General features: G+C 43.0%; 2 protein-coding genes across 2 annotated transcripts; both read left to right on the top strand.

The window, feature by feature from the left end:
* Window positions 1–927: 927 nt before the first annotated feature.
* LOC311135837 (heat shock protein 30-like) lies at window positions 928–1596 on the top strand (the record flags this gene model as incomplete). Its single annotated transcript, XM_084169869.1, has 1 exon — window positions 928–1596. One exon carries the CDS (start codon window positions 928–930, stop codon window positions 1594–1596), a length of 669 nt encoding a protein of 222 aa, XP_084025995.1.
* Window positions 1597–4455: 2859 nt separating this feature from the next.
* LOC311136098 (heat shock protein beta-11-like) lies at window positions 4456–5316 on the top strand. The gene has a single exon (XM_084170181.1). The coding sequence runs from the start codon at window positions 4508–4510 to the stop codon at window positions 5135–5137; it is 630 nt and encodes a 209-aa protein (XP_084026307.1). The 5' UTR covers window positions 4456–4507; the 3' UTR covers window positions 5138–5316.
* The last annotated feature ends 7812 nt before the right edge of the window (window positions 5317–13128 follow it).

Raw genomic sequence — 13128 nt, 5'->3', positions numbered from 1 at the left:
CCAAGATTTACATGCAAAAATCGCCTCTGACCATAGCTACAGTATAGCAGCTATACTATATAATCAACCTTTCCATTTTTGCACCAAACGCAACCCCCAGAATAGCAGAAATCATCTGTCATATGAGATAAGGAAGATTCATTAAACTAAACACAATTTCCCTCTACTCTGTGAAATTCAGTTCGCACATACTGCACAATGACTAAGCATGATATTTCCCTATGCAGATCACATTTTTCACTTAATCTCAAGTAGCCTGAATCACTGCCAGGCTGCCTGTCCTGATATTGACACGGACGTGAAATGAAGCATATCTAACAGGCAATATCTGTTTCAGAAAAGAAAGCTTTCTTGCATGACTTAAATAGAAAATGTAATTTTCAATGAGCAGCTGAAATCACTGTCAGTCAGGTTGGCCTATATAGTTGTTCTGCCTTGCCATTCATAGCCTTGCAAATTACATATTAAAAATGAAAGCTATTTTAAAAACTATAGTCTATAGTTACAATGGTGAAAATGGACATTCTGCAACCATTCCGGTCCTGCCCATTTGAACATTGTAAGCCTATGCTTTTTAAATCTTGGAGTGTATAAGGAAAACTTATGGGAGAAGTACTCTTGGCCTGAAGTGCTGGGAAACACATAGTGAAGAAAATATACTCAAAATCATCACAGATAAAGGACAAAATATGTGCACTGCCTATTCAATTACTGAACATCCAGATTTAGAAAATTAATCCTATGCAGGGTGACACCCAGTGGAGAACTGAGGCAAAGAAAGGAACATTCCTGAAGACACTGGAGCTCCAAGTGGAAGAATATAAAAGCTGTGAAACTCCCACTGCTTAGACAGAAACCAACACAACCAACACTGAACACACGGTACCATCTCAGAGCAAGGGGACTCAACATTAACACTGACTGAAGATGCTGTGCTCCCAAATATTCCAGTCTTCCCTCAGCCCATTGATGGACTTCTACTGGCCTGTGTGTAGTCTTTGGCCAGAGGTTCAACCTCTTTTCTGCCAGCGGGATCTACTGCAGAGAAACATGCTGGAGCTCAAGAGCAGGCTGGAGCTGATGGAGAAACTTCAGCAGCACATCTTTGAGGAGATGGACTATGTCCCAGCCTCTGTGGTCATCCAACCAGTCTCCTACACACTGGAGAAAGAGGGAGAGGGCTTTGCCCTGACACTGGAGACTAAAGACTTCTCCCCAGAGGAGCTGTCTGTCAAGCAGGTGGGCAGGAAGTTGAGAGTCAGTGGGAAGACAGAGAAGAAGCAGGATGAAATGGAAGGCTCTTACTCTTACAGATGCCAGGAGTTCAGACAGGAGTTTTATCTGCCTGAAGGGGTGAATCCTGAGACAGTCACCTGCTCCCTGGATCATGATGGGAAGCTCCACATTGAGGCTCCAAAGAATCCATTATCTGCTGAGGAGGAAGTGACTGAGAGAGTGGTGCCCATCAACTGTAGCATGGATGTGAAGACGCCACAATTCCTCAGCTCACAGACAGAGGACAGCACCACAGAGGGAAGCACCACAGAGGACAGCACCACAGAGGGAAGCACCACAGACATACAGAGGAATCAATAACTGGGCAAAAGGTTGATAGCCTAAAGACTGAACCTATTTTCACTTCTAATCTCATGTTTTTTATAACACTATCTCTGGAATTTTGTCTTCATATGTGTTGTTTTGTTACCCAATAAAATGTAAAAACTAAATCTATTTTTGTGTACCAATATAAAGCACAAACAGTACTTATAACAGTTGTTTTGAGCTAATTTCATTAACAATATTTCAGTCCCAGTCTTTGGAAAGTCGTTGAAAAGGACCCACTGTAACCCTGACAAAGGTCTGTGAAAACCCAAATATGTTGTGTCATAGTCCTGATTTATATTCAGCCCTCTAGTGTCTCCTCCAAAAGGCTCAGTGGATTTCATCTGATGGTTTAGATATACAGTAACTCATTTTTCTCTTATAACATCTTCCCATATGTTCCTTAAAATTGATTGGCCATGGCAATAATCTGTGTCCAGATCAAGTTCCCCTTGAAACAGTTAATGAACTTGTTGCTGGAAAAATCCCACGAATAGAATCTTAACAGTTCTTGTACATTCAAATCAAGCATATTATTGCATTACAGATGGTGGCTAATTATGCTACTCAATACACAATATGAATAATATTTTGGTTGTGTGATCTTCTCTCTCAATAACCACAAAACTATATTTAGAGACAGCGTAAGGAAGCAATGTTGTCAGTGGGGGTGTCCATTTCAGGGTCACATCCAACAAGAGGGTTGAGGGAAGTTGAATACTGACTAAAGCTATATTAATATATTTACTGCAAGTCATATCAATAAGTGGAACAGATTGCTGAAGTGCACTTGTAATTCCTTCTATGTCTGTATCACTCTTAAGGCAGAACCAGATATTACAGTGAGGGAAAAAGGTATTTGATCCCCTGCTGATTTTGTACGTTTGCCCACTGACAAAGAAATTATCAGTCTATAATTTTAATGGTAGGTTTATTTGAACAGTGAGAGACAGAATAACAACAAAAAAATCCTGAAAAACGCATGTCAAAAATGTTATAAATTTATTTGCATTTTAGTGAGGGAAATAAGTATTTGACCCCTCTGCAAAACATGACTTAGTACTTGGTGGCAAAACCCTTGTTGGCAATCACAGAGGTCAGACGTTTCTTGTAGTTGGCCACCAGGTTTGCACACATCTCAGGAGGGATTTTGTCCCACTTCTCTTTGCAGATCTTCTCCAAGTCATTAAGGTTTCGAGCCTGACGTTTGGCAACTCGAACCTTCAGCTCCCTCCACAGATTTTCTATTGGATTAAGGTCTGGAGACTGGCTAGGCCACTCCAGGACCTTAATGTGCTTCTTCTTGAGCCACTCCTTTGTTGCCTTGGCCGTGTGTTTTGGGTCATTGTCATGCTGGAATACCCATCCACGACCCATTTTCAATGCCCTGGCTGAGGGAAGGAGGTTCTCACCCAAGATTTGACGGTACATGGCCCCGTCCATCGTCCCTTTGATGCGGTGAAGTTGTCCTGTCCCCTTAGCAGAAAAACACCCCCAAAGCATAATGTTTCCACCTCCACGTTTGACGGTGGGGATGGTGTTCTTGGGGTCATAGGCAGCATTCCTCCTCCTCCAAACACGGCAAGTTGAGTTGATGCCAAATAGCTCCATTTTGGTCTCATCTGACCACAACACTTTCACCCAGTTCTCCTCTGAATCATTCAGATGTTCATTGGCAAACTTCAGACAGCCCTGTATATGTGCTTTCTTGAGCAGGGGGACCTTGCGGGCGCTGCAGGATTTCAGTCCTTCACGGCTTAGTGTGTTACCAATTGTTTTCTTGGTGAATATGGTCCCAGCTGCCTTGAGATCATTAACAAGATCCTCCCGTGTAGTTCTGGGCTGATTCCTCACCGTTCTCATGATCATTGCAACTCCACGAGGTGAGATCTTGCATGGAGCCCCAGGCCGAGGGAGATTGACAGTTATTTTGTGTTTCTTCCATTTGCGAATAATCGCACCAACTGTTGTCACCTACTCACCAAGCTGCTTGGCGATGGTCTTGTAGCCCATTCCAGCCTTGTGTAGGTCTACAATCTTGTCCCTGACATCCTTGGAGAGCTCTTTGGTCTTGGCCATGGTGGAGAGTTTGGAATCTGATTGATTGATCGCTTCTGTGGACAGGTGTCTTTTATACAGGTAACAAACTGAGATTAGGAGCACTCCCTTTAAGAGTGTGCTCCTAATCTCAGCTCATTACCTGTATAAAAGACACCTGGGAGCCAGAAATCTTTCTGATTGAGAGGGGGTCAAATACTTATTTCCCTCATTAAAATGCAAATCAATTTATTACATTTTTGACATGCGTTTTTCTGGATTTTGTTGTTGTTATTCTGTCTCTCACTGTTCAAATAAACCTACCATTAAAATTATAGACTGATCATTTCTTTGTCAGTCGGCAAACGTACAAAATCAGCAGGGGATCAAATACTTTTTTCCCTCACTGTATATCTGTTATCTTCATAAGTACAGTGATATCAGGAATACTTTGGATTTGTTGTCAGGGGAAAAGGTTATTCAGGAACAGAAAATGGCAGCATGACAAAGCAGCTGTTGTAGATTCCTTTCTAACTTTGTAGGCTACTCTTGTTTAAAGGACGTTATGTGCCCCTGTGACTCCGACCTGCTTCTGTGGTCACTCTGTAAATAGAGCAAAGATATATCCCAGAGGCATTTGGCAGTCAGACTGCAGTATTACCAGAGGCTTGTTTTGGAGTATGACAGAAGTTGCGTAGTCATAACACTCTAACGTAGCAGTCAAATGGAATGCTACTGGAACTTTCCACTGGACAGTATAAAAGCTGTGAGCCCTAGTCTGCTCGGGACATAAGCTCTCAGAAACACACTCAGAAACAAGAGACCAACAGAGACCAGCAGAAACGACACAGACAGAGTTGATTTGAAGATGCTTTGCCCCAGCATGATGCAGCCTTCCCTCAATCCAATGAGCCCAATGAGCCCCTTCATGGACTTCCACTGGCCCGTCCGCAGCCTATGGCCAGAGACACGGCCTCTCTTCTTCCAGATGGAGCAGGAAATTATGAGAAATATGCAAGAGATGAGGCACAATATGGAATATATGCAACGACTGCACCAAAAGATTTTTGAAGACATTGAAGGCCCATTATCTTCAATTGACTTCAAGCCCATCGCTTTCCAGGTGGGAAAAGAAAACAACCGTTTTGCATTGACACTAAACACTAAAGACTTCTCCCCAGAGGAGCTGTCTGTCAAGCAGGTGGGCAGGAAGCTGAGAGTCAGTGGGAAGACAGAGAAGAAGCAGGATGATATGGAAGGCTCTTACTCTTACAGATGCCAGGAGTTCAGACAGGAGTTTGATCTACCTGAAGGGGTGAATCCTGAGACAGTCACCTGCTCTTTGAACGATGGACAGCTACAGATCCAGGCACCAAAAATGGTGGCTGTGACAGAAGGCAATGAGAGAGTGGTTCCTATCACTTGCTTACCAGCCATAACCTCACCCGGCGCTGCAGCTGAGAGCACTACTGTAGAGGCAGAGCCCAAGAAGGACTGATTACGATGACTCTGTATCATGATATACTGTAGCTAATACCATTAGCTTAATGGCTGGGCAATAATAAAGAACTCCCATGAATACCATTTAATTCACTCACGTCTGTACTATCTCAAGTAAATTGCTATTTTGTGAAATTTGATGAACGCAACATCAATAATTCTCAATGGCATGGAATGTAAAGCCAATGTTTTTGCACATTCAATAAATATAGTTTTTTTTTTTTACAAAGTTTTGCCTTGTTTGATGTCATGTTGTTGTACAAACCAGTATTTCATTATGTTGCATTTGGGTAATTAATATTTTTCCATTTAAATCATGTCCCTGGAGTGGGTGTGATGGGTATGCCCTGGCTTGGTATAGCTGCCATTTCAATAGATGCCTTGAAAATCAAATAGTGGATCGAAAGACTATGTTTTGATATCATAACAGAGTTTGATTTCATAAAGAGTAATGTAGTTAAACAAAATGTTGTTAGGGTAGTTAGAGTAATGTAGTTAAACGGCCCTGTGTAGCTCAGTTGGTAGAGCATGGTGCTTGCAACGCCAGGGTTGTGGGTTCGATTCCCACGGGGGGCTAGTATGAAAAAAAATGTATGCACTCACTAACTGTAAGTCGCTCTGGATAAGAGCGTCTGCTAAATGACTAAAATGTAAATGTAAACAAAATGTTGTTAGGGTAGTTACAGTTGAAGTCGAAAGTTTACATACACTTAGGTTGGAGTCATTAAAACTCATTTTTCAACCACTCCACACATTTCTTGTTAACAAACTATAGTTTTGGCAAGTCGGTTAGGACATCTACTTTAGGCATGACACAAGTAATTTTTCCAACAATCGTTTACAGACAGATTATTTAACTTATAATTCACTGTATCACAATTCCAGTGGGTCAGAAGTTTACATACACTAAGTTGACGGTGCCTATAAACAGCTTGGAAAATTCCAGAAAATTATGTAATGGCTTTAGAAGCTTCTGATAGGCTAATTGACATCATTTGAGTCAATTGGAGGTGTACCTGTGGATGTATTTCAAGGCCTACCTTCAAACTCAGTGCCTCTTTGCTTGAGATCATGGGAAAATCAAAAGAAATCAAACCTCAGAAAAAAAATTGTAGACCTCCACAAGCCTGGTTCATCCTTGGGAGCAATTTCCAAACGCCTGAAGGTACCACATTCATCTGTACAAACAATAGTACGCAAGTATAAACACCATGGGACCACGCAGCCGTCATACCGCTCAGGAAGGAGACACGTTCTGTCTCCTAGAGATGAACGTACTTTGGTGCGAAAAGTGCAAATCAATCCCAGAACAACAGCAAAGGACCTTGTGACGATGCTGAAAGAAACAGGTACAAAAGTATCTAAATCCACAGTAAAACGAGTCCTATATCGACATAACCTGAAAGGCCGCTCAGCAAGGAAGAAGTCACTGCTCCAAAACCGCCATAAAAAAGCCAGACTACAGGTTTGCAACTGCACATGGGGACTAAGATCTTACTTTTTGGAGAAATGTCCTCTGGTCTGATGAAACAAAAATAGAACTGTTTGCCCATAATGACCATCATTATGTTTGGAGGAAAAAGGGGGTGCCTTGCAAGCCGAAGAACACCATCCCAACCGTGAAGCATGGGGGTGGTAGCAACATGCTGTGGGGGTGCTTTGCTGCAGGAGGGACTGGTGCACTTCACAAAATAGATGGCATCATGAGGAAGGAAAATTATGTGGCTATATTGAAGCAACATCTCAAGACATCAGTCAGGAAGTTAAAGCTTGGTCGCAAATGGGTCTTCCAAATAGACAATGACCCCAAGCATACTTCCAAAGTTGTGGCAAAATGGCTTAAGGACAACAAAGTAAAGGTATTGGAGTGGCCATCACAAAGCCCTGACCTCAATCCTATAAAAAATGTGTGGGCAGAACTGAAAAAGCATGTGCGAGCAAGGAGGCCTACAAACCTGACTCAGTTACACCAGCTCTGTCAGGAGGAATGGGCCAAAATTCACCCAACTTATTGTGGGAAGCTTGTGGAAGGTTACCCGAAACACTTGACCCAAGTTAAACAATTTAAAGGCAATGCTACCAAATACTAATTGAGTGTATGTAAACTTCTGACCCACTGGGAATGTGATGAAAGAAATAAAAGCTGAAAGAAATCATTCTCTCTACTATTATTCTGACATTTCACATTCTTAAAATAAAGTGGTGATCCTAACTGACCTAAGACAGGGAATTTTTACTATAATTAAATGTCAGGAATTGTGAAAAACTGACTTTAAATGTATTTGGCTAAGGTGTATGTAAACTTCCGACTTCAACTGTATGTAGTTAAACAAAATGTGCACGAACAGGTTATGTGTATGTACAGTATGTTAGGTGCATAGAATAAGGAATTATAATGGTGATTTAATAGGATCTGTATCGTTCTGTGTGTCTGTCTGTGTTAGAGTGTCATATTCACAGTGTTCCAATGTGCTAGAGAATATCCGAGGGTCACAGAAGTTGAGTGGTAGTAGTGGTCAAACCAATCATGTTGTTGTCGTCATGATATCACTGAAGAGACCCTGACATATCTGAACTATTTCTCACAACACTGTAATAGGTTAAGAGGAGTGTGAATACTGCATATCAAAAAGGTGATGAGCAGGAAATTATCCCATGACCTGAACATGTAACTGCAATTAAAGGTCTAGTAAGGTTGTACTGAACTTACAGGGTTTTTCTGATGATTTACAGTGAGGGAAAAAAGTATTTGATCCCCTGCTGATTTTGTACGTTTGCCCACTGACAAAGAAATTATCAGTCTATAATATGAATGGTAGGTTTATTTGAACAGTGAGAGACAGAATAACAACAAAAGAATCCAGAAAAACGCATGTAAAAAATGTTATAAAATGATTTGCATTTTAATGAGGGAAATAAGTATTTGACCCCTCTCAATCAGAAAGATTTCTGGCTCCCAGGTGTCTTTTATACAGGTAACGAGCTGAGATTAGGAGCACACTCTTAAAGGGAGTGCTCCTAATCTCAGTTTGTTACCTGTATAAAAGACACCTGTCCACAGAAGCAATCAATCAATCAGATTCCAAACTCTCCACCATGGCCAAGACCAAAGAGCTCTCCAAGGATGTCAGGGACAAGATTGTAGACCTACACAAGGCTGGAATGGGCTACAAGACCATCGCCAAGCAGCTTGGTGAGAAGGTGACAATAGTTGGTGCGATTATTCGCAAATGGAAGAAACACAAAAGAACTGTCAATCTCCCTCGGCCTGGGGCTCCATGCAAAATCTCACCTCGTGGAGTTGCAATGATCATGAGAATGGTGAGTAATCAGCCCAGAACTACACAAGAGGATCTTGTCAATATCTCAAGGCAGCTGGGACCATAGTCACCAAGAAAACAATTGGTAACATACTACGCCGTGAAGGACTGAAATCCTGCAGCGCCCGCAAGGTCCCCCTGCTCAAGAAAGCACATATACATGCCCTTCTGAAGTTTGCCAATGAACATCTGAATGATTCAGAGGAGAACTTGGTGAAAGTGTTGTGGTCAGATGAGACCAAAATCGAGCTCTTTGGCATCAACTCAACTCGCCGTGTTTGGAGGAGGAGGAATGCTGCCTAAGACCCCAAGAACACCATCCCCACTGTCAAACATGGAGGTGGAAACATTATGCTTTGGGGGTGTTTTTCTGCTAAGGGGACAGGACAACTTCACTGCATCAAAGGGACGATGGACGGGGCCATGTACCGTCAAATCTTGGGTGAGAACCTCCTTCCCTCAACCTTAATCCCATAGAAAATCTGTGGAGGGAGCTGAAGGTTTGAGTTGCCAAACGTCAGCCTCGAAACCTTAATGACTTGGAGAAGATCTGCAAAGAGGAGTGGGACAAAATCCCTCCTGAGATGTGTGCAAACCTGGTGGCCAACTACAAGAAACGTCTGACCTCTGTGATTGCCAACAATGGTTTTGCCACAAGGTACTAAGTCATGTTTTGCATAGATGTCAAATACTTATTTCCCTCATTAAAATGCAAATCAATTGATAACATTTTTTTAATGCGTTTTTCTGGATTTCTTTGTTGTTATTCTGTCTCTCACTGTTCAAAGAAACCTACCATTAAAATGATAGACTAATCATGTCTTTGTCAGTGGGCAAACGTACAAAATCAGCAGGGGATCAAATACTTTTTTCCCTCACTGTATGTCAATAACCATATTCTGATATATTTATTTTTTAAAGATTTAAATAAAGATATGGGCCTGAATGTTAAATATACTTCCCTCTAGTTAGCATACTGTAATGGTATATTTAATTTCACAAAAATGAATTTAACAACTGTATTAGAAGTTGTGGAGTACTGCGGACAAGCCACCAGGGGGAGACTCGTCGAGGCCTGGTGACTGACGGAGTATACATCACGCGACGGTGGCTCCCTCTGCTGGACGTGCCAGGTCTTGACGGGTCCTCCGGCCAGGACTAATTGGGGCTGATTGATGCTGGTGAGTAATCAAGGGTCTGATTGCTCACCAGCCGTACGGGGCCCATAAAGCTGCCAGGAGGGCAGCACACGAGATGGTTGGAGGTAGTGAGACATTGCTACCGGGCAGACGTCCTCACGATCTGATAGAACTGAGGGACTCAGTGTTCTACCCCAGAAAAGACCGCATTCCCCGGAGCCCAGAAGGCGGTGACCCGGAAGAGGTCTCCTGGAGGAGACCTGTTTCTTTTCTTTACATTTACATCATTTAGCAGACGCTCTTATCCAGAGCGACTTACAGTTAGTGCATACATTATTCAAATTTTTTTTTTTTTCTCATACTGGACCCCCATGGGAATCGAACCCACAACCCTGGCGTTGCAAACGCCATGCTCTACCAACTGAGCTACCTCCCTGCTGGCCATTCCCTCCCCTACCCTGGACGACACTGGGCCAATTATGCGCCGCCCCATTGGTCTCCCGGTTGCGGCCGGCTACAGCAGAGCCTGGATTCGAACCAGGATCTCTAGTGGCACAGCTAGCACTGCAATGCAGTGCCTTAGACCACTGCGCCACTCGGGAGGATAATACTTTATTGTTGTAAATAAACATCCTTGAAACTGAGGCATCACACTTGTCTCCTTGTCTGATCTGTGTAAACGTCATGATCAAACCCCCTGGGGCCTCATGTATCAATCTTGCGTACGCACGAAAACACGGCGTACGCCAGCTTTCACGTTCACGGTCAGATGTACTAACAGTGAAATTAACGTAAGAATGTGCGTTCTTCCACGTAAACTTCAGGCCTGGCGTACGTACATTTTTGTGATGTTTGTCCGTTGGCGACTCATAGAGGCAATAAAGTGAAGTGGCAAACATTACACTACGAACTGTTCTATCGCACCTGCCAGATATTGCTTATAATTTGTAATTGATAAATGATTTGCCATATTATTGTCACACGAGTCTTATTAGAATATTCTATTAACTATGCAATTAAGTAAGAACATATATAAAGGATGTGAAAATTGATACAACCCGTCTAGCAATGGCAGCTTTGGCTTTATTAGAAGACATTTTCAATGGACAAATCCGGAGAGAACGAGTTTTTAGGGACCACGGTGATTTTCTGGCCCACGACGATGACTGGCTCATCAGCCGTTTCAGATTTCCAAGGGCTATACTCTTGGAGCTCTGCGCTGAGTTGGGTCCGAATTTGGAAAGAGAGACAGTGAGGAGCCACGCATTACCCGTTCCTTTACAGGTGCTTACTACACTTGGTTTCCTAGCAACCGGTTCTTTCCAAAGAGAACTGGCAGACCGCTCAGGAATAAGCCAGTCGTGTTTGAGCCGTGCAATGCCACCTGTATGGGACGGCATCATCCGCTTGTCTACCAGGTATATAACGTTCCCATACGATGCAGGTGACCAGCCAAACATCAAAGCGCAATTTGCAGCGATAGCCGGTTTTCCTAATGTAATCGGAGCGATCGACTGCACACATATTGCTATAAAGGCGCCATCTGAAGACGAATTTGCATATGTGAATCGGAAACATTTCCATTCAATAAATGTGCAGATTATATGTGATGCACAAATGCGCCTAACAAATATTGTGGCAAGGTGGCCTGGGTCAACCCATGATTCATATATCCTTACAAACAGCATGGTTGGGATGAGACTCCAAGCTGGCAGGGTGCGCGATGGGTGGCTACTTGGTAAGTTATGCATTTAAATGTATGGTTCTATCTAAAAGTAAAATGTTTGTGTCTGTAATTATTATTACTGCCCATCAGGAGACAGTGGTTATCCACTAAAGACGTGGCTGTTAACCCCCCTCACCAACCCACAAACTGACCGAGAGCGCAGATACAATGATGCCCATTCCCGCACTCGGTCAGTTGTGGAGCGGGCGATTGGGCAGCTGAAATGTCGGTGGCGCTGCCTTGACAGGACCGGGGGGATGCTGTTATACCGCCCTGACAAGGTTTGCCGCATCATACTGGCCTGTGGAGTGCTGCACAATGTCGCGCACAGGCATGGCATACCCCTTGGTGAGGTGGGGGCACCGCCAGATGACCCTGACCCAGGACCAGTATATGTGCAGCACAATCAACAAGCCATTCAGGCCCGTCAACGTGTAATTGCGACAATATAAATGGTACTCAGACACAAAGTTCATTTTTTGACCAATTCTTTTAATGAATGGCTTATTTCTGTGAGTGCGTCAGTGACATTTTTAAGGTGACTGTTCATTTCTTCAATGGCCCTAACAATTTGTTGTTGTGACTCCAGAACAGCATGCGTCAAGACACGGCCAGATGGACGGGCTTCAGCACTGGGGGGAACATTAGAGACACGGGAGACGCTGGACTGAATGGGCTCTGGCTGCTCAGGTGGTGCGGACTCTGAGTGCGTGCCAGTGGACGTTCCTGCGGTTCCTAAGTCCAATTAAACACAGGCACATCTTAACAGTAATTTGAGTCTGTTCCTTATTAATGGGTACACGCATTTGCAATAAAAGCAGTGGATACGTGAAATCTCTGGTGTACCTTTTGCTATATTGCATGCATTTTAAAATTAAACGGTGGCTGGCTATGTATATCAAAGTTAAGGAAATAAATCTGAGTCACCTTGCTGGCAGTCCTGTAGTATATCCGAGTCTCCTACATCAGCGGATACGATTCCAGAGATTAACGTGTCTCCTACAATAGAGGCAACTCTCTGATCAAAGGGTGCAAGTTCATCGGTCCCTGTACCACCGCCTGTTCTGCCCACACTTTGTCGGTGCGCAGCAGTTCTCCGCTTAACTTCCACCTTTATGTCTGACCATTTCTTCTTCAGTTCATTTACGGTGCGACTCTCAGATCCCACCGCGTTGACGGCATCAGACAAACTCGCCCACTCTTTTTTCTTTCTTTTGTTATTAATTCCAGAGGACAGATTTCCAAATAAAATATGTTTTCTTGTTTCTACCTCTGATAGTAGCACCTCTAATTCGTTTTCAGTGAAATTTCGTTTCTTGCTTGCTTTAGCCATGTTCTTGCAGGTTTCTTTTGCCAAATTGGACTAATTACCATATTTAAATTGATTTAATTGAGGGAGGAGACAGGGTGTGGTGTGGTGCTCGTGCATGTGCGCTCAATTTCGCGTTGATTGGGATGTACAAAGAGAATGTATGTGGAATGCTGCGTACGCAGAGATTCATACATCAGATTTTTTTGGTGCGTACGCACATTTATGGCTTTGTCCGTACGCAATGTTTTAGTATGAATTCAACGCAAGTCTTTGTACATGAGGCCCCTGGTCTGCCACAAAGTATATTGAACATTTTATTGTGTAACAAAACTACACATTGTATCTAAACATATCATGATATTTAGATAATTCATTTGAAAACCAAGACATTCTATAAAGAAGACAGTGAAAATCTTTAGGCCAGCCTTAAGCCCTGTTATTGATTCTCGTTATGTTGATATTCATTGAAGAGTTGATAACGACTGCAATATT

Source organism: Coregonus lavaretus, assembly GCF_964263955.1.
Source record: "Coregonus lavaretus genome assembly, chromosome: 10".
In the NCBI taxonomy this organism is placed as follows: Eukaryota; Metazoa; Chordata; class Actinopteri; order Salmoniformes; family Salmonidae; genus Coregonus; species Coregonus lavaretus.
This window is presented reverse-complemented; position numbering and strand designations above follow the sequence as displayed.